Here is a 22,626-nt window from a genome sequence, read left to right as displayed (position 1 = left end):
GGTAGACATCCCCCGTAATCGTTTCATTCGGTTTCAGTAGCTCATAATACACAACACCCAGCTGGTCCCACCAGATACACAGCATAACCTTCAGGCCATGAATATTCTGCGCCGACGTCGATGTTGAAGCATGGCCAGGGTATCCATACGTTGCCCGACGTTTTGGATTGTCGTAATGGACCCACTTTTCATCGCCAGTCACAATTCGATGCAAAAAACCCTTTCTTTTGTGCCGTTGAAGCAGTTGTTCGCATGCCATAAAACGGCGTTCAACGTCTCTTGGCTTCAATTCATACGGCACCCAATGGCCTACCTTTCGGATCATTCCCATGGCTTTTAAACGTTTGGAAATGGTTGATTGATCAACTCCCAAAGTTTTTGCAACCTCTTCTTGCGTTTGAGCCGGATCTTGATCGAGCAATTCCTCCAATTCGGTATCCATGAACTTTGGCGGCGCACCCTCGCGTTCTTCGTCTTCCAAGCCAAAATCACCACTTTTAAAGCGTGCAACCACTTCTGGCACGTTCGCTCAGATAGAGCATGCTCACCATAAACTTCCACCAAGATACGATGACTTTCGGCTGCTTTTTTCTTCATATTAAAATAATGAAGAAGAATTCCCCGCAAAAACACATTATTTGGCACGAAATTCGACATTTTCAAGTGTGGTAAAAATATTGTTGTTTACGCTTCAAATAAAAAACTTATACTGACGTTTGTGCCTTACGACAGTAGCTCTCCAATGAATGTTTGGAAATGTAGATCGATGGAATAATAATCAAGTTACGCCATCTGTTGTAAAACCGCACGAACTTATTGATAGTCCTATTATGTATGTATGTATGTAACGGAATCTTTGAGCTTAATTATCACAGGCTTCTAAAAATCTGATCGACTTGAAATTTTGCACACCTATCAAGGACCGATGACAATACAATATAATTTGATAAAAGTTTTCCATTATCCTTATTAGGATTGCCAGGATTAATATTTTCTTTTTTTTACTGTGGGCAAAAAGTGAGGTGAATTTGGTTGTAAAATGAAAAATCTTTATTTATTCTTGTAAATCAGTTTCTCAGGCTCCCTCCACGAAATAAATTCTTCATCGCGATTACTTCTTTATCACGGCCGATAACTGCATAGCTTTATACTCACAGTCGATAATAAAGGAATTAAATATTACACGAATATATCGAATCATTTATTCACTGACTGCAATGATATCAATAATTTTCATTCATAATAAAAAATAGTTACAAAAAAAAAACTAAAAAACACGCTTTTTTGCTAATCGAGCTAAAAAGTAGAAAATAAAAAATAGTTTAAAAAAACTAAAAAACACGCTTTTATTGCTAATCGAACTAAAAAGTAGAAAATAAAGTTTAATGATAAAGGGACCTATAATGAAGTAATAGCAAATCGAACGATCCGTCATAGTCAACTACCTCAGAACAAAATTATAACAAAAATTAAGATACAAATAGAATAATTAACACACTTTTATTAGCTCGGGTTGTATGTATGTATGTATGTAACGGAATCTTTGAGCTTAATTTTCACTGGCTTTTAAAAATCTGATCGACTTGGAATTTTGCACACTTATCAAGGACCGATTACAATGCAATAATTTGATAAAAGTTTTCCATTATCCTTATTAGGATTGCCAGAATTAATATTTTTTTTTTTAACACACTTTTATTAGCTCGAGTTGTATGTATGAATGAATGTAACGGAATCTTTGAGCTTAATTTTCACTGGCTTCTAAAAATCTGATCGACTCGGAACACACAACATAGATGAATAGATGGGAAACTCTTTTTCTCGTGAGAGCGCTGAAAAATGTGCATTTTTTAAAACATTTGCCAATATTGCCACACTGATAGAAACATGAGTTGGGTATTTTTTTAAACAAAAATTGGGAGTTTTTAGTTTCCACACCACCATTGAGGTTAGTATTTAGTGTGCAATAGTGTAATAGTATATTACTCGTAAAGACCTACATATACTAAAAAGAAAAAATAGTTAAAAAAAAACTAAAAAACACGCTTTTATTGCTAATCGAACTAAAAAGTAGAAAATAAAAAAATAGTTTAAAAAAACTAAAAAACACGCTTTTATTGCTAATCGAACTAAAAAGTAGAAAATAAATTATAATGACAAAGGGACCTTTAATGAAGTAATAGCAAATCGAACGATCAGTCATAGTCAACTACCTCAGAACAGAATTATAACAAAAATTAAGATACAAATAGAGTAATTCAAATTAGAGAAGGGAAGATACACTTACGTTTACGGCAGATGTGGAATGTTGCACACTTGTTCAAAGCAATGCTAGCTCCTGATGATTTAGACCATTCAGAGATGTGACTTGAAATATTTAGAAAATGAGTTTTTATCTGCGAAACGTCGTTTAGGTCAGAGAAAATTACCAGATCATCAGGTCTGAAGTTCGAAATAATGGTATTGGGTTTATTAGGTTTAAGGATAGGAATAATCTTTGCAGTTTTCCAGGCCTGCGGATAAATACCCTGGTTGAAAATGTTGTTATAGAGATTTACGAGTCTGTTTCTAAGATTGTATGGGAGATTTTTGAGAAGGGGATATGGGATTTTGTCCGCTCCTGAGGTTTCGCCGGTCATTGAGCCTATTGTAGTCTCAAATTCTTCTATCGTAATTGGTAAATCAGAAGGGATGGCTTTAGGGCAGGGAAAGGTGTTGTCGTAGGGTTCAGATAGGATTTTGTTCTTTACGGTATTGAAATTTGTATGGAAATTAGAAGAATGTGAATAGTCCCTCCAAGTGGTTGCAAATTCTTCGGAAATATCCTGTGCACTGTAGATCGGACCTCTTTGGGAGTGGACGAATTTTATATGGTTGTGTTGGCCTGACCCTGTGAACGATTTTATGTCTGTCCAAATATGCTCGGGACTAGATGCCGGAGTGATTTTGGCCGTAAGTATTTCTAATGCTTTCCGTTTTGCTAATTTTAACTCTCTCCTAAATACAGCATTCGCTTTTTTAAATCTTACAATGTTGTCTAATGTTCTACTTTGTTTATAACTGGCCCACAATGATTGTTTGTGGTTTCTTAGGGATGAGAGAACAGTAGACCAGTAAGGAAGCTTTGTAGCAAACTGTTTTGATCTGGATTGAGGGATGGCAATGTGAGCAGCGGATCTGATTAATGATTTCATGGATGAGGCCTCAGCGTTTATATTATGCAAAGATGGCTTACTGCTACATGTATCTGCCAAAAGAGAGAGGAATTTAGGCCAGTCCGTTTTGTCTGTTAAAAATTTTGCTCTAAGCTTAACTTGGTATTGGATCGGTAGGTTGAGGGTAGTAACTAGGGGGAAGTGATCACTGTTATGTAGCTCGTCAAGTGTTCGGGATGACAATTTGGGTCCTAGGGAGGCGGAAGCGAGGATAATGTCAGGATGGGTGAAGGAGCCATGAGTGGAAAAGTGAGGGGATGAACCGTCGTTAAGGACGATGAGGTTGTTGTATAGGACAATATCTTCAATTATTTCGCCTCTACGGTTTGTTGATGGAGAGCCCCAAAGTGGGCTCCAGGCATTGACATCACCGAGAAAGATGTAGGGAGGGGGAAATAAGATTAGGATATTTTGAAGTTCCCTGCTATTAAAAGTCTGATTGAGCGGAATATAGCAGGTTATAATTGACAATTTAAAGCCAATGTCTATTTCAGCTGCTAACGCGGGGATGTTGGATGAAATGGGGATAGCTTTATGTGCGAAAGATTTTTTTAACAAAAGGGCAATGCCTTGTTTGCATGAAGAATTTTGAGGGAGGTTGTGGAAATAGCTATTGTACTTGATTGGGGAAAAAGCTGTTTTGTTGTGAGGAAAGTGTGTCTCTTGCAGAGCAATAATATCGGGAGAAAATTCATTTATGAGAATGTTAAGGTCTGGATAATTGTTTAGTAGACCATTTAGATTCCATTGCAAAATTTTCATTGTTTAATCTGAGATATTATCAGATAAATAATCGGATTGGGATATTTTATTTAATGTAGAAATATTGTATTAAGAAGATTTCGAATTATTTAAGTCATCGACTGAATTTATTGGTGCTATAGTTTGATTTGAGAGGTTAGGGCTTTTATTAGTGTGACTGTTGCTTTCTGCATTAAGGCTTGCAATGTTGTTAGTGTTAAAGCTTTGTTGATTGTTTTTGTTGTTGTTTGTAACTATGGATAGAGATGTAGAAAACAGGTTTGTATTACTTTGTTGTTGATTACTTGAAATGCAATTTTCGGCTATGGAAAGAGGTGGTGAAGAGGTTTGTTTGTCACTTTGTTGTTGATTATTTGGAATATTGTTAGAGACTGAAGGAAGAAGTCGTGAAGTTTTGGAGTTATTTTGCTGTTGAATATTTAATATGTTGTTTGTAGCTGCAGTAGGGAGAGGAGAAGAAATAAGAGAATCTTTAGTTACAGTAGAAAAGGAAGTAGAGTACTCGTTGAGTTGAGGTGGAATTTGCAATTTATGTATTCTTATTGCTTCTCTCATTGAGCATTTACTGTCAGTTTTTATTACAATAATCTCTTTCATTTGCTTATACTTCGGGCAAAGCTTGCTGGAAGCGGAGTGGTTTCCAGCGCAGTTTACACAGAAGATTCGAGTGCACGGTACTGGAAGATGGGGAGGAAGAGCGCACATATCGCATGCTGGTGTTTTCTGACAGCGTTTAGCTGTGTGCCCAAGCAGTTGGCAGTTCTTGCATCTCATTGGATTTGAATAATATGCTCTTGCCTTAGTTGTATACCAAGAGACATCGATTTTTTCTGGAAGATAGTAAGAATCAAATGTAAGGAGTACAACTCCGCTGGGAAATGATTTGCTCTCATTGTATTTCTGAAATTTATAAACACCAATTACTTCATGATCTTTAAGGTTTTCCACTATTTCGCTCTCTGGTATATCATTTAAGCACGGAGCGTAAATGGTGCCCTTGGAATAATTAAGGGTATTGTGAAGGTCAATATTAACTTTACAAATTCCATTTAAATGTTTGGTTGCCAGAAATTTCTTAGCAATATTGGAATTTTTCACCATTAATAAAAGATTTCCATCTTTTAAGTCCGTGGTTTTCATAGGTTCTGAGCTTATATTTTGCAGGGCTTTATGCACTGCAAAACACGAATATTTTTTCAGGGGCTTATTAATATCAACAGCACTTACCACAAGATATTTTGGGTTGTCTTTTTTAACTGTTGGTAAAGATGGAAAAAACTCTGTAGATACTGATTTTGCTTTTTTCCTCCTTGGTTGGGGACTAGGGGATAACAAGGAAAACCTGTTATTCCCTAGTGGAGGTCCCTCTAAGGACATTTCGGCTTACACTCCAAAAACAATTAATCAGCAGAGGCAAACATCACACGAATTAGTAAGTAAATGAGAAATAGGAAAGTAAAGAAAAGAATAATCGCACTGAGGAGAAAACACAACTTCGCTGTGGAAACGACCGTATGGTTCGGAAGGCAGTCGATGACTCACATATGTGTATATTAATAAGCATTGTTTTGCCTGAATTCAATCCACATATTTATATTTGCATATGCCATCTTTCTGTGTGCCTGGTAATGTAGCGTTTTGTATACAGAATTTTTTGATTTGATCAATTGAACGTACATAGTTAGGGCATCAAGTGTGCATATACGCACATGCACATACGTCGATGCATATGCAGAAGAAGTTGTTTCAGCATTTGCAGGAATTCGATCATTCGAATATTTACTCCCTAACTATTGCATCGCTACAGAGAGCTGAAAAAGGAAGAGAGACGTATTATCCGACAGAAGAAACGAGAGGCCGAAATACGTGAGTGCGAGGAGCTTGAGATGATGGCCAATAGGAACAACGCCCGAAAATCCTACCAGAAAGTTCGGCGGCTTACAGAAGGTTTTAAGACCGGGGCGTTTTCCTGTACGAACGAAGACGGCGATCTGGTGACTGACGTACAGAGCAATCTTAAATTATGGAGGGAACACTTCTCGAACCTGTTAAACAGTGACAGCTGCGCATGTCATAGAGAATGTGAAGATCCCGATACCCCAATCGTTGATGACGGAATTATTGTTCCGTTACCCGACCATGACGAGGTGAGAATAGCAATATCACGGCTAAAGAACAACAAAGCCACGGGCGCCGACGGACTGCCGGCTGAGCTATTCAACCACGGCGGCGAGGAGCTGGTAAGGTGAATGCATCAGCTCCTATGCAAAATATGGTCGGATGAAAGCATGTCTGCCGATTGGAATTTAAGTGTGCTTTGCCCAATCCATAAGAAAGGCGATCCTGCAATTTGTGCCAATTACCGCGGGATTAGTCTTCTAAATATCGCCTATAAGGTTCTAGCGGGCGTATTGTGTGAAAGGCTGAAGCCCACCGTCAACCAACTGATTGGACCTTATCAGTGTGGCTTCAGACCTGGAAAGTCTACCATCGACCAAATATTCACAATACGCCAAATCTTGGAAAAGACCCATGAAAGGAGAATCGACACACACCATCTTTTCGTCGACTTCAAAGCTGCATTCGACAGTACGGAAAGGAGTTACCTGTATGCCGCTATGTCTGAATTTGGTATCCCCGCAAAACTAATACGGCTATGTAAGATGACGTTGCTCAACACCAGCAGCGCCGTCAGAATTGGGAAGGACCTCTCCGAGCCGTTTGATACCAAACGAGGTTTCAGACAGGGTGACTCGCTGTCGTGTGACTTCTTTGACCTGATGTTGGAGAGCATCGTACGAGCCGCACAACTTAATCGCTCAGGCACAATATTTTATAAGAGCGTACAATTGTTGGCGTATGCCGATGATATTGATATCATCGGCCTTAACAACCGCGCTGTTAGTTCTGCCTTCTCCAAACTGGATAAAGAGGCAAAGCGAATGGGTTTGGTGGTGAACGAGGACAAAACGAAGTACCTCCTGTCTTCAAACAAACAGTCGGCGCATTCGCGTATCGGCACCCACGTCACTGTTGACAGTTATAATTTCGAGGTTGTAAAAGACTTGGAGTGTCCAATTGGCGCCGGTTAGCACGAGAAAGAAACGACTGGCGCGCTTTGTTAATCTCGGCCAAAATCGCGTAAGCGGTTATCGCGCCAATTAAGAAGAAGAAGAAAAGACTTCGTTTATTTAGGAACCAGCATTAACACCGATAACAATGTCAGCCTTGAAATCCAACGTAGAATCTCTCTTGCCAACAAGTGCTACTTTGGACTAAGTAGGCAACTGAGCAGTAAAGTCCTCTCTCGACGAACAAAACTAACACTCTACAAGGCTCTCATCATGCCCGTCCTAACGTATGGCGCAGAAGCGTGGACGATGACAACATCCGATGAAGCGACGCTTGGAGTGTTCGAGAGAAAGATTCTGCGTAAGATTTTTGGACCTTTGCACGTTGGCAATGGCGAATATCGCAGACGATGGAACGATGAGCTGTGTGAGCTTTACGGCGATATAGACATAGCGCAGCGAATAAATTTTCGTTTATCAAGGGAACATAGAAATGCACAAGCAAATGCCTTCCAAAATGCCGTCGGCTAATTCGTGAATTTGATTTCATACAGAAATCAAAAACTGAGCAGAGCCAATGTACTTGTACATAATTCACCGTAATCAGCTCTGTTAAGAAGTTCCCCGCTGTCGAGTTGAGCGAGGTGAAAAAATCTTCGCGGTTTCACTTCATTTTTGACAATCGACACTATTCGTAGCTCGTGAGAATTCTTTATCATTAACGTTCTCTGCATAAAGTAGGTATGTGCGGTTATATATGTATATATACGAATATGCATTGTTTTGCTTAGAATAGAAAAATTTACGTACATATGTACATTGTCCCAACATATGTATTCATATATGCATACATATGTATATGTAAACGAATACCGTTAAGAGGAGTTTTTTTGCATATGTTAGAAATATGTTTGCACACGTTTGCCTATTTGCTTTAATTCTTCATATAATATTTCAAATTTTTCATGTGCAACATCGCTTTAGCACATTCTACTATCGTTCTATTTTGCCTTTCTATAAAGCCATTTTGCTCAGGTGCTCTTGGGGTCGTTATCTCGTGCTTAATGACTTTCTTCAGAAGTAATTTGTCTACGGACTCATTGCAAAACTCCAGTCCATCATCAGATCGTAAACGTTTGACTCGATGCCCATCTGCTTCAACATCAGAGCAAAATTTCACCAAATTGTCCAATACGTCTGTTTTATATTTCAAAAAATAAATAAAACTGTACCTCGAATAATCACCTTTTAAAAGCATGAAATAATTAGCACCGTCAACTGAAGGCGTGCTCATCTTACCACAAAGGTCAACATGAAATACTTCACCAGCCTTAGATGAACGTTTCGTACGGATTTAGGGAAACCGAAGCGATACTGTTTTCCGTAAACACCATCTTCACAAAACAGAAGATCTTTTACAATTTCTTTAGCCGACATTTCTCTTAGAGTTTCGAAGATTACATGTCCTAAGCGCTCATGCCATACACGCAATGATGTTGTTGCTATTTGTAATTCACTTTTTTTAAGCACCCTTATATGCATTTTATATAATCTGTCTTCGCATTCTCCATTAGCTATCATAGCACCATTTTTCTGAAAGAAGACTTACTTACTTTAAAACCTTTCTCTGTCACTATAGATACAGATATAAAATTTCGATCCAAATTGGGTACATGCAAAACATCTTTAACCCTAGAGAGATAACCTACGTCTGAGCGACGTATGCCTTTTTAATTTTTCGCTCTCCCTCTCTCGAATGTTTTAGTACCACGTTGCTGTTTTTATTTTTCTCAGTCGTCTACAGTAGCTTGCCGGTGGTGGTTATTTTTTTGTGGTAAGTTCGATACTTTTTGAGTTTTGGCGATCGCATACGTCTCGGAGACGTATGGTTAGCTTTTGTGTGACTTTTACACTCAATTTGAATAAATTTGTTTTGATCGTGATTTCGTTTTTTCATCAGTTAAACCAAGAACAATGGCCCGAAATGGATTCTTAAATGACACTGAAATAAGTACGTATTTGCAAGGTTTATCGGACGATCCGGAATCATCTGATAACAGTGAAACAAAAAATGAATTATTTGAAGATGATGTTCAGAGCGATGTCGAAGATGAGGAAATCGGCAGTGAAGATCGTGATATCAACACAGCTTTATTGGAGGACCAAGTTACAGGATCTTCCAATTGTGTTTCTTCTTCAGATAGCCGTATTCTTACGTTTTCTGAACCTACTATTAGAAGCAAAAGTAAATACTGCTGGACAACGTCGAAAGGTAAAAACGTTGGCAGAGTTTCTTTATCCAACATTATTCGAACGGCAAGAGGTCCTACTAGACAATGTAAATCATTGCTTGAGCCCCTTTCCTGCTTCAATGCATTTTTACCGACGATATTATTCAGGAAATTGTAAAATGGACAAATGTGGAAATATCCCTGAAACGTAACGATGGAATGACGACAACAACTTATAGGGATACAAGTGAACACGAACTCCGCGCTCTGATTGGAATTCTCGTTTTGACAGCTGCGTTAAAAGATAACCAAAGATGCATTGCCTCAACAGGTTGAGAGAGACAATAAATGAGGCAGAGAAGAACCTGAACCAAAGAAAAAAAGATACTGTTCCTATTGCCCCTCAAAAATAAGGCGTATGTCTAAAATGGTGTGTGTAAAATGTACTAAGCCTATATGCGGAGAACATAAAAATGAAGTGTGCAAAACTTGTACTTGATTTGACGATACTTAATATTTTTTTTTATTTATCATAAATGTTATATCTAAATAAGCTTAAAAAGCGAAAGAAATGTGTTCATTTTAGTTTTAAAGAAAACGGCAGTTCCTTTTACAAAATACTTGTTTTTTTTTTGTTTATTTTATAAGAATACTGAAAATGTGATTTTTTCTTACATAATAAAAAAAAGGTTCTCCAAAAATGCATTTAAAAAATAAGGAAATATATAAAGAATCAACGAAAGTACAAAAAGGTAAAAAATATTTCTAAAAATATTGTCATCATAAAGGAAAACTATGATACGTCCCACAGACGTATGGTTATCTTCTCCGTAACTTCCAATAGGGTTATCTCTCTAGGGTTAATCAAACAAACCTCTTTTGACATTCCCGTTTGGACTTTTATGTCACCCATACCCTTTACTTCCACCTTTTGCCGTCACAAACTTTAACTTGGCATACGCCTTCGGAAAACGCTTTAAAGTTATGGAACAATTTACCTTCAAACGACATATGGTCAGTAGCTCCCGAGCCGGCGTACCACTCATCTCTGATTTTCCCTTCTGCATTCTTCGTATGTAAAACGAATAAATGTTTTGCTTCTCCACCTAGCATACTAGCACTAGCTTTTGCTGTAGTCTCTTTCTGAACTGACATAGAATGACTATCAGACCTCTCGTTAAAACCTCTTTGCTTGCTCGCCTGCTGTCGTTTATAGCATTCCCTGGCCCAATGTCCTTGTTTTCCACAAAAGTTGCACTTGCCTGGTCGTCTTTTTGCCTTGTTGCCTTGAAGTACATACGCAGTTTTTGCTTCTTTGCTTTCATCGGTTGAACGCGCATTGATGAGAGACTCCTCATTTATCAGGTAATCTGTGAGGCGATCCAGATTTTGTTCAGCTCGCGGAATGGTGGTAAACTGCTTAATATTTTTGCTATTATCATAGGCTCCTTTTGTTCAAGATCCATATTCTTCAACCTCTGTGCAAGAGACGTTACCTTGGCACATTTTCATCGCCATCCATTGTCAATTAATAAATTTTTCTAGTAACACCTGTGCGGACTGATCACTCTTTTCTGAGTGAACCACTTGAAGACGAGACCACATCGTTGCTGCCGTTGTGCAGTTTGTCATGTACTTTAATTGGTCCAATTCCAAACCCTTCATTATAAACGCCTGCGCTTCAGCATCCTTCGCGTCCCACTCTTGTGCATTAGTTTCTGTCTTCGTGACTTTTCCCAAAACATAAACCTTTAATTTGGTTTCAGTCATGTATGTAGATCTCCATCTAACGCCGCTAAAGTTTATAATTTACGCTATTAAATCGATGAATATGATACACTCTTGATTCTGCCATTTTTGGACATTTAGGGACCTCGGAGTTGATATTTATTATCTGCTATAGGCTTTGTATCACTATCCAATTGAATTCACCAACAGTAGATTTTATTTGCTTTAGCGTGGGCCTGGGCCCATAACGTTTTAATTTATATATTTAACAAATAAAAACACTTTCTTATGTTCGATGAACTATTATACGCATAGGACGCATCTTTATTTTACAAAGATCATATGATGACTAACTCTAGGTTTGATGAACAAAAGAATTTATGCTTAAAAGCAATGAGTGAGGAAACAGTTATGAACGGCATAGTTATGAACAGTAATGTATTCAACATTTCATGTAAGGCAAATAAAGAATATACATATACCTATATAAATATATTATACAGAAAGAGAATCCAGTAAATCCTACATTATGAGTGCATGTACATATATGTATGTATGTGTGTATTATATATTACAAGAGTATAGAAAGCGCAATACTCAACAGAAATATTCTAGTATTGACTATTTTGATTTTATATGTTCAATCTTAGATGTAAATTTTTTTCATCATTGAGAAAAATTGGCGTATGGGCGGCTCGTTTTGTGAATAAAAGTATTTTGCTCATGGAAATATGAGCTCGAACTTATCAATGAATTGGTTTTTTTTGTTTTGCTGTACAATAGTTGAAACTGTCCAGCGCCGCCGCGACTATTTTAGACTGTTCAGCCTCATGGCAACTCGAATCATGGCCGCTACGGCTGCGCATATTAATGCATTTTGTTCTTGTAGTCGCTAGGCATAGAATTTTAGCTTTGGACCACCTATGTACGCATTTAGAGGAATAAAGTGAGTAGAGTTTTTTGTGCAGTTGTATGTGCATGCACATGTGTATACTAATAAGCATTGTTTTGCTGGGAGTTCAGAATATAAATATGTACATACATAGGTTAGAGCATAATACGCTTCAGTGCATACATACAAGATACAATTGATCTTTTTGTATTTTATTTAAATTATTTTTTTTTTTTAGTTATCAAGGGAACATAGAAATGCAGAATCAAATGCCTTAAAAATGCCGTCGGCCATTCGTCAATTTGATTTCCTACAGTCGCCAAAAACTGTGCAGAGCCAATATACTAAAGAGAGAATTCACTGTAATCAGCTCTGTTAAAAGTTTCGCCTCACCACGGCGGCAGTTAGACTTCACTTTTGACAATTTACACTATTCGTAGCCCGTGACACTTCTCTATACATTAAGGTTCTCTGCATATAATACACCAATGGATGAATGAGTATACACACATTTTTAAATATGCACATACATATGGATGTACATTTAGCGTACGTTTGCTTAGTGCTGGGCGGATACAAATCGACACGGCACTTGCTTCGCGATGATTTCCTTCGCTCTTCATTTTCTTCCCACCCGTTCGACCGCATCTAAAGATTGTTTGTCAAAAATGTAGGGACTAGACCCTTTGTTATTTCTTACTCAATGCTGAATACTCTATTACACTTACTTGAAAAAACAATTGTGTTCTCAAAAAACTGACTCACCCAAACATGCGTTTGTTGTAATATCCAGATTAAAGCCTATCTTGCAATCACAACGATATCCACCAATTTCATTATTGCACACCTGGCTGCTGTCACACGCATATTCATCAACCGCACACTCATCGATGTCAACGCACATATCATGATGGTAGTGAAAACCGGCGCTGCACTCATTTTCGCATTTCTCCTTGTTCGGGTCACACTTCTTCGAATTCACACTTAAGCAATGATAGCTACCGACCGTATTATGACAGTAGTCAATACTTTTACAATCGTCTGATTTGTTAGCGCACTCATCAATATCAGTGCATTTCTTGTTTACGAAGTCAAATTTATAACCACTGCTGCAACTCATCGATTCACCTTTGTTTATAGAGTTCGATATAAAAATTAGCTTATTGTCTTCAATTCCATCTCCTTTCAATTCTCTTTCATTGCCATCACCTTCCTTATTTTCTTCTAATTCTTTGACAACGTTATGCCCTATATCGGTCGGTTGTTTTGATTTTATTAGATTATATTAATTTAGTGAATTAGCAATGTTTATTTGTACATAAATATAAATGTTTCGGAAAAATGACTACGCTCCAGAACTTTAAGCCGAACTTTACTATCTTGTTATTATTAACTAAATGATGACACTAAAGAGTTGTCGAGTGGCTAATTTGAAGATATCACCCTATGGTGAACTAGTTTTTCGTAGTATGCAGTGTTAAGATGTAGGATGGACCTTGACCATTACCCATCAGGAATGGGTTCAACGAATAATTTTACGAAAATATTATTTGTTATTGGTGGATGCGTGGAGTTCATTTTACTTATTCTGATACTTTGCGACATATCTGAAACAGTAACGTATATAATTTACTAAAGCAAAAGTGTTAGTGGGTAGATAACCTTAGGTAAGTGATATGGCTTTCGCAAACTTCATTAGATATACATATATATTCTGGTACCATAATTATCTTTCCTCTTTTGGATCGGTTACATACCATTGTCGTTTGACAGGTATGAAGACTAACACGGACTTACAACACATAGAAATTGTAATAATCTCCTACCCCAATGGTAGTAGTCTTGCGGAGAGAGCTTGGAAGTGTATTTATTTCAGCTAGCCGGTGAAGTGGATAAGCCAAAAAATAGTGTGGTTCGGCCCCTTTCGATTGCTGAAATTGTACTGGTACTATACGAAAATGTTATCGAAATATCCTCTATGTACGCACTCATTATCACAATAAAAATATCAGAATTTTATTATTTTCGAAAATTATAATAGGTAGTATTAATGACTAGAACGACAGCAATGCCGTTTTAAATTCTGGAACTAAACTTTTAGATACGAATAGTAATTGTATATATGCATATATTAGAGCACCAATTAAAAATATGGGATATGTGCAAAAGTTTTTTTCATCTAACATTTTTGGATAGGACATGTTTTAAAAATAAAATTTGCATAAAAAATAATTCTCTCTAGTGGCAAATAGTCATGCTAGATTGTTTTAAACCCTCAAAAATTGGTCCGAAATCTACTCAATTTTATATCGTTCTGTAGACCTATCGTTCTAACCCTTAAACTAACAATATGCTAAAATTATACTACTAAATACATACTATAGGTATAATACTTATAATTCGTAGCGTCAAGTTCGTGTGGAATTTAAAGAATTTTTTGTATAAAATACGATATTTTAAGGCCATAACAATTTTAGTTTGATTTATAAACATATAAACCATCAACTATTTAACATAAATAAAAATTAAAAACAACTAATCTTTTGTATATTTTTCAAGAATAAAAATGTTCAGTTCGGATAATTTCAGAGTTCCAACCGTTTAAATGAATAAACGGCGACCGTCGTAACCGAATGGATAGAAAACGTTTTTTCTAATAGCGGCAGGCAGTGGAAAATCTCTCAAATGGCAAGATTCTGCCATGAAAAGTTTATAGAAATCATCTGCCGTTCGGAAGCGGTATAGAATTGTAGATCCCTCCATTTGTAGTAAACATCAAGACGCACAACATAAATAAAAGGAGAAGCTCGGCCAAGCATCCGATAAAGAATGATCTTGTCGATTCCGATGGATTAATTATATAAAAAAACAAAAACGCCTAAACTGCAAGCCTAATTTGCGTTGAAAGACACGCATATACGCATATTGGAAAACAATTTTATGGGTGCACATATCTGTTCTTCTTGTTATTATAATTCTCCTTGTACTTACACATCGAACGAAAGTTAATCTTCATGAAATATAAAAAGTTAAATTTGTTTAACTTTTGAAGCCTCTGTATTGAATCTATGAAACTAAATATTTTTGAAAATTTTTATTGTCTTTATATTCTACCTTTAATTGCTTCAAACCCAATTAGATCCTGTCGGATGTCAAAAATATTACTTACATATATATGAAAGAAGTATATCTCCCTTGATTGTAAATAAAAATACCTATCTACACTAATCGCTTACAATTTTTAGTTTAAGCGCTACATAACAATAATTATTTGTATCAATTTTAGACTACTTTTTGAGCTTTTAAATCAATCTAGCATGGCTATTTTTCATTATTTTCAATTGAGTTCTGTAATAAATATGTAATATGTTTCTATACGTTTAAAACCTCTTGATTGCTTGCTTATATATTTTACCATTATTGATGCGGGAACAAGTCACATTATTGTCATCTAGCTTATGTCCGGGATTACATTTGCAACGATACGCCTCTTTAGTATTTTCGCAAATATGCGCACATAGGTTTGGCACTTTACCGCATATATCATCTAAGCCATTATTCAAACATAATTGTGCACTACATCTTTACGAGATCTTTTAGTTGTCTTACTTACCGTCATCTACCGGAAGTACGATTGTTCCATCACTGGCATTGTCAATTAATTCGTCACTCATATTTGGCTCCAATTCTTCTTCCGATACATTCAAATAGTTATTGGCTTCAGTTTTCAGGTTAACTTTCCTTTCTTTGCCCACATGGTCAGCATCGTTGTTATCAACTATTATGCCGCCGAAAAAATCGTAGTTGTCTCTTCTTCCGTCACAACAAATATGATATGTTTCCATTTTATGGAAATATGAGAAGAAGGCGTTTTTACAATCATTATTACTGGCCTTGACAGCTAATCCGACCTGGCAGCCACGGCAGCAATCTGTGAATGCGGTGGTATTATACTGCTCATCGCAGGGTGAACCTCGCAAAGCAGCTAAGCGTCCCGCGACACAGTATTGTTCTTCCAACTTTCGGGAGCAACAAACACCGTAAGTTGAATGGCAGAGTCCACGCCACAATGGTGGTATTGTAGTCACTTGGTAATCGTATTTCTCGCAGTTAGTTTGTTTAACAGCATATTGAATACCACTTATGCAACATTTTCTGATATGACTGACGATTTCATCTAGACAAGGTAGGAAAAACCAAGTCAAAATATACATGATTATTGTTGTCACCATATAAATATTTCATTGTAGTTATAAAAAGAAACATTTCAGTTTTAGCATAAGCAAATTCATCGAATCCCTGGGAGCTCCACGCAGAATTTCACGCTTTTCCCAAATCATAATAATAAAAATATGGTGAAAGGTTTTTAGGCCAAACGTGCCCTCCATTTTAATGCTATCTCACATACCGAAGGACTTCTGACGATGACTATATTCTCGGTGGCCATGTTATTACGCTAAAATGTAGTGCTTCAGAATCGTTAAACCTCATCTATCGAGAATATTTTTTTATGAAAATGTCAGCTAAATTTGAATGCCACGGAGCCACGCTTACCGACTTTTGTGAATTAACATTAAATACATGGGCTTGATGGTTTGGTTTGCGTTGGGTTGAGGTTGAATGATTTAGCTACGCTTTCCTACACCGAAAGTTTAGTAATTGTGTCAAAAGCAGTTTTGGTGATAGCTATCTATGGTATATTAACAATCAATAATAGCTTTTGGAAAATTGGGTTCATAGAATGTGCTGCTATACCTCTCTAACGATTATATGAGAGAAAAGGCGAATACTAATTTAATAATTCCCCGAAATGATCCCTGGCCATCAAAAATTTTTTTGAATAAGGTTCCTTTATATTAATCTTTAAAGAGTTTTATTTTGCAATTCAATGAAAAGTATATATCTGTTACCGGCAAGGCCGTTTCACCTGGAGCTATATGCATATGGGTTTCACATAGTCTCATAAAGCAAAGTCTTAAAAAATTAGTGCAGTTCTGAACACACCTTTATTCACGAAATTTTTGCATTTTACACCACAGAAGAGCTATAGAAGTAAATAGAAATTAGATGAGCAGTTATGTATAACAACTCGTATGCATTGCGCTCACAGTTCTATTTTTAAACAACAAAACTTTTACATTATTGGAAAATATTACGCTTTTATAGCGCTACAATATGTTATAACTTGTGAATCCCTTATTTGAATGCGCATGATGTTACTTACCGTTAGATGATATGATATGCACGAGAGCCGACAAAGTAATTAAAATAATGTGAGCCCATTGACACTGACTTCGTAAGCTCCCTGATGAACGGTTGCATCTGTCATGATTTTTATCTGGTGTTACAATTCGTTGCATTTTGAACTTTGGTATTTTGTATTAATATAAATTCATTAGCATCAATTTCTCTCCGTCCACTTTTAGTTAGCACAATGTTAAACAAAATTAGTTTCCATGAATTATTCTCTTGACCAAATGACTCTGGAATATTTCAAAAGTCAAGTTACGCAACACCATTTCTTTTTATTTGCGAAACGATAATCTTTTTTACATCTTATAAAAATAACGTCCCAAAAATATATGTATATACACACATAACATAAAACCAAAGGACTATTTAAAAAAATGGTTGTCTGTGTATGTGTTTGCTGTATACGGGATAAGCCACTAAGTGGGATAAGGGGGAATAAGTAAACAACTTACATATCAAGAAGTAAGAAGTGCTAAACTTCTTTCAGACTAATCTTTATTTACCCGTGCACATTCTAGTAAAATTTAATTTAGACTGGCTGATATTTTTAAAATCAAACCAACCACAGACAATAAAATTTATACTTTATAACCATTATTTATTTATGAAAAGAAATATAAATATAAATAAATCTATAACAGTAGTAAGGCAACTAGCAGCTGGGCCTATTAGCCTAGGAGTTTAAAACATCAGACGAACGGTTGTTTATATACATATACATACTATATACCCTTATACATAGTGGCATGGTTTTATCCAATCTAAATAACATTTTTGTCAGATCCAAATATGGAGGGGAGCAATACGGGTACCAAGTTTGATCCATTATTGAGATACACACATTTACCCAAATATAGGCAAAGCACATTTTTTTTAATTTCATTTATTTGTCGGGTTCATCATTGATATTTCATATAAAAGTAATTTGGCTTGATTTATAACAGAGATATCACATTTTTCTGTTTTGAGAATTACCGTTAAATTTGAAGTGGGCGTGTTTATTGACCGATTTCAATAATTTTCAATACCAAACTTCTTTGGATAAAGGGCAATATTTGTGCCGAGTTTCACTAAAATCAGACAGAGTATGCTGTTACTTACGACCAGTACTACACACCCTAATAATAATAATACATACAACCGATTAGGGAATAAAATTGTAATATCCTCGATCTAAGGTAGGGAGCAATATATGTACCAAGTTTGGTACGAGTTTTATTAAGTCGTTGTAGAGATACCCAAATTTTGGCGTGGCATCACCCTTTTACCAAAAATTTAATTTACTTGCAGTTTTCTTTTTGAGTTCAGATTTGATTAAATTTGCATAATTTATGATGGAGATATCAGGTTGTTCTTCTTTTTCCTAAATGGTCGTTTTATGACAGGCCCATTCGCCCATTTGCAATACCAAACTATCTTGTACAAAGGGTAAAATAAAATTTCCTTTCATCGTTGTGAGAATTTTGGTATTTATACATGCATATGTCTGTAACTATTTATATCGATTACTTTATGCTGTTATAGACAACCGTTATGTAAACAAATTATAGTACACTTGGGCACTAGTATGCGGGTATACATATACATACATACAGTGACCGACAAAAGTCTACATACACCCCCCATTTCCACTGGATTGAAAGTTCAAAAACTCCACTGAAAAATGTGCTTACACAGATTTATTTGAAAGTTGTTTCTAATCATTATAAACTTAAAAAAATCCATACATTAACATAAAATAGCAAAGCTATAGCAAAAACACCTAAAACGAACGTTGGCAAAAGTCTGCATACAGTATGCAAATATCTTTCTCCAGTGTGAAAAACTTTACTTAACTCTAAGTAATATTGCTTCTTAGTATATAGTTGGTCCACCATTAGCCTCAATTACAGCTTGAAGCCGTCGTGGCATCGAGGTGACTAAATTTGTTAACTCTGCAGAAGTTATATTGATCCAAGCTTCTATTAGTCGTTCTAATTTTTCGATCTAAAGTTTCCTAAACATGTTCAATAACATTCAAATTTGGACTTTGCGGTAGTGCTGTATCCCCGGCCAATTTCGGAGCAGAAACTTTTGGATTTTTGCCCACTTCTTTTAGATTCAAGCTGACGCCTCTGCGAGATAGTTTGCTAAGGCGGCCAATGCGCGGCTTATTTTCGGTGGAACCACTATTTTTTAAGTTTTTTACAATGCTCTGGACGACTTAAGTTTAAGATTTTTGAAATTTCGCATTTGATTTTGTTTCTTTCCTATGCTGAATAACTAAATTTTTAACGTCAACTGATATTTCTTTTCGAGGAGCCATTGTAAATGCTTAAGTATTCAAATTGCAACTAAAATCAATATGAGCAAAGCAACAAACATAAGAAAAGGAAAGAAATAGACAAACGGTATTTTACCGTTATCACAACATAGGATATCAGAGTACAAGCTAGGAGACCGGTTTTATATGTACACTTTTGTCAACGCTGTTTTTGCGTTTTTTTAGCATAACTGTGTTGTTTTATGTTAAAGAATGGATTTGTTTTAGTTAAGTCGATTAGAAAAAGATTTCAAATGAAATTGCATAAACACATTTTTAAGCAAAGTGTTTGTGCTTTGTAAACAACGAAAGGGAGGCGTGTATGTAGACTTCTTCGAAAATTTTGCAAATATTCTATTTGTATGTTTGATAAACCAATATTTCAAGGCAATCAATATTCTAAAAGTACGTTCACAAATGCAGTAATTGGCAATAAAGCCACAAAATTAATTTACCTGTTTACATATGGCAGATTACCTACAAAACTGACCATCAGCTTTTTGAAGGGTGGTAGAAATTGGTTTGGTGGAATATTTTTGTTTTTTCGTGTTTTTGATTTGTTTAATTACTATTAACGATATGCAGAAAAAGTAAAGAGAAGCAATAGTTAATTTATTTGCGCAATTTGCTGGTGGTGGGATATTGGTGGAGGAAATCCGTAAACGACGTCTCTTGAAGTTGCGAAAAATTATGGCAGCAATACGCACGAGAGTTCAAAATTTGTCGAAGCGTTTATGGACACACGTTTTTTCCTTTTATATGAATGAATAATTAACAATACCTAACAAATATTTATTAGAATTAAGTATATACACATGTTTCTTTGCCGGCGTCCGTTTTATTTAGTTTTTACTTTGACGTTTCTCCTTACAATCGTAATAATCTCTTCTTTTTAATTGGCGCGATAACCGCTTACGCGATTTTGGCCGAGTTTAACAAAGCGCGCCAGTCGTTTCTTTCTCGTGCTAAACGGCGCCAGTTGGGCACACCAAGTGAAGCCAAGTCCTTCTCCACCTAATCTTTCCAACGCAGAGGAGACCTTCCTCTTCCTCTACTACCACCAGCTGGTACCGCATAGTATACTTTCAGAGCCGGCGCGTTTGTGTCCATTCGGGCGACATGACCCAGCCAACGTAACCACTTGGATCTGCGCTATGTCTATGTCGTCGTAAAGCTCACACAGCTCATCGTTCCATCGCCTGCGATATTCGCCGTTGCCAACGTGCAAATGTCCAAAAATTTTCCGCAGAATCTTTCTCTCAAACACTCCAAGCGTCGCTTCATCGGATGTTGTCATCGTCCATGCTTCTGCGCTATACGTTAGGACGGGCATGATGAGAGTCTTGTAGAGTGTTAGTTTTGTTCGTCGAGAGAGGACTTTACTACTCAATTGACTACTTAGTCCAAAGTAGCACTTGTTGGCAAGAGAGATTCTACGTTGGATTTCAAGGCTGACATTGTTATTGGTGTTAATGCTGGTTCCTAAGTATACAAAGTCCTTTAAAACCTCGAAATCATAACTGTCAACAGCGACGTGAGTGCCAATACGCGAGTGCGCGGTCTTTTTGTTTGATGACAGGAGGTACTTCATTTTGTCTTCGTTCACCGCCAGACCCATTCGCTTTGCCTCTTTATCCAGTTTGAAGAAGGCAGAACTAACAGCGCGGTTGTTAAGGGCGATGATGTCGATATCAGCGCCATACGCCAACAATTGTACACTCTTATAAAAAATTGTGCCTGAGCGATTTAGTTCTGCGGCTCGTACGATCCTCTCCAACATCAGGTTAAAGAAGTCACACGACAGCGAATCTCCCTGTCTGAAACCTTGTTTGGTATCAAACGGACGGGAGAGGTCCTTTCCAATTCTGACGGCGCTGCTGGTGTTGAGCAACGTCATCTTGCATAGCCGTATTAGTTTTGCGGGGATACCAAATTGAGACATCGCGGCATACAAGTAACTCCTTTCCGTACTGTCGAATGCAGCTTTGAAGTCGACGAAAAGATGGTGTGTGTCGATTCTCCTTTCATGGGTCTTTTCCAAGATTTGGCGTATTGTGAATATTTGGTCGATGGTAGACTTTCCAGGTCTGAAGCCACACTGATAAGGTCCAATCAGTTGGTTGACGGTGGGCTTCAGCCTTTCACACAATACGCCCGCTAGAACCTTATAGGCGATATTTAGAAGACTAATCTTGCGGTAATTGGCACAAATTGCAGGATCGCCTTTCTTATGGATTGGGCAGAGCACACCTAAATTCCAATCGGCAGACATGCTTTCATCCGACCATATTTTGCATAGAAGCTGATGCATGCACCTTACCAGCTCCTCGCCGCCATGTTTGAATAGCTCAACCGGCAATCCGTCGGCACCCGCGGCTTTGTTGTTCTTTAGCCGCGTTATCGCTATTCTCACCTCGTCATGGTCGGGTAGGAAGGAGCTTATTAAATTTAAAAGGCATGAAATTCATCTGAAGATATTCAAAATTAAATGGCTAATGGGACGAAGCTATCCATATATAAAAAATTGCTGCATGTAAAAAAGTTATAAAACTCATGTGGCCCTATGGCGTGCAATAATGGAGATTGCCCAGTCAAAGTACTATAAATATTCTTCAACGGCTCCAGTATAAAGTCCTTCCATATATTCTCAACTCACCTTGGTTCGCTCGCAATAAGGATATTCATCGTCAACTTAAGATTCCTATGGTCGCTGAAGAAATTAAAAAACAAGCAGAAACCCACTACCTTAGGCATCAAAGGCACGTGAATTATGAAGCTAGCAAACTCCTAAACACCCCAACTATTGGGCTGAATATTAAAGCTTTGATTTGCGATCAAGGGCCCGCGGATTTAACTTTATTTAATCAATAGAAGATTATTGAAAACGAAAGCAACAACCATTTTTGCATGTTTGAGCTTTAACATCATTATGAAGTGTTTTGATATTGATCAAAGAAATTCCAAATTTGAAATTTGCCCAGAATTAACGGAGGCCCATAATTATCAAAACTTTTTCGAAAAAATTAGCGTTTTGCGCGCAATACAAATACTGAGCAATTCGGTAGCGACTGGGATTGGCATGATGCATAGTCAGAATTTATTTGGTAATGACCAAAACGTGTTCAATTGTGATAGCCCACGTAGACCTTCGTTAAAAAATCAAATGATCTTT

General features: G+C 36.9%; 1 protein-coding gene across 2 annotated transcripts; it reads right to left on the bottom strand.

Annotated features, from left to right (window-relative positions):
• Nucleotides 1–11,602: 11,602 nt before the first annotated feature.
• On the bottom strand, nucleotides 11,603–17,379 carry LOC128869484 (fibulin-2-like). 2 transcript variants are annotated; one of them, XM_054112054.1, is made up of 4 exons: nucleotides 17,124–17,379; nucleotides 15,513–16,076; nucleotides 15,315–15,446; nucleotides 11,611–13,147 (listed from the first exon to the last, which is right to left on the bottom strand). In XM_054112054.1, exons 1-4 carry the CDS (start codon nucleotides 17,257–17,259, stop codon nucleotides 12,648–12,650), a joined length of 1,332 nt encoding a protein of 443 aa, XP_053968029.1. In that variant the 5' UTR covers nucleotides 17,260–17,379; the 3' UTR covers nucleotides 11,611–12,647. The 2 variants fall into 2 exon arrangements, with proteins under 2 accessions (XP_053968030.1, XP_053968029.1); XM_054112055.1 differs by lacking the exon at nucleotides 15,315–15,446 and having other exon boundaries at nucleotides 11,603–13,147.
• Nucleotides 17,380–22,626: the final 5,247 nt, after the last annotated feature.

The sequence above is a fragment of the Anastrepha ludens genome, chromosome X (genome assembly GCF_028408465.1).
Source record: "Anastrepha ludens isolate Willacy chromosome X, idAnaLude1.1, whole genome shotgun sequence".
Classification (NCBI taxonomy): Eukaryota; Metazoa; Arthropoda; class Insecta; order Diptera; family Tephritidae; genus Anastrepha; species Anastrepha ludens.
This window is presented reverse-complemented; position numbering and strand designations above follow the sequence as displayed.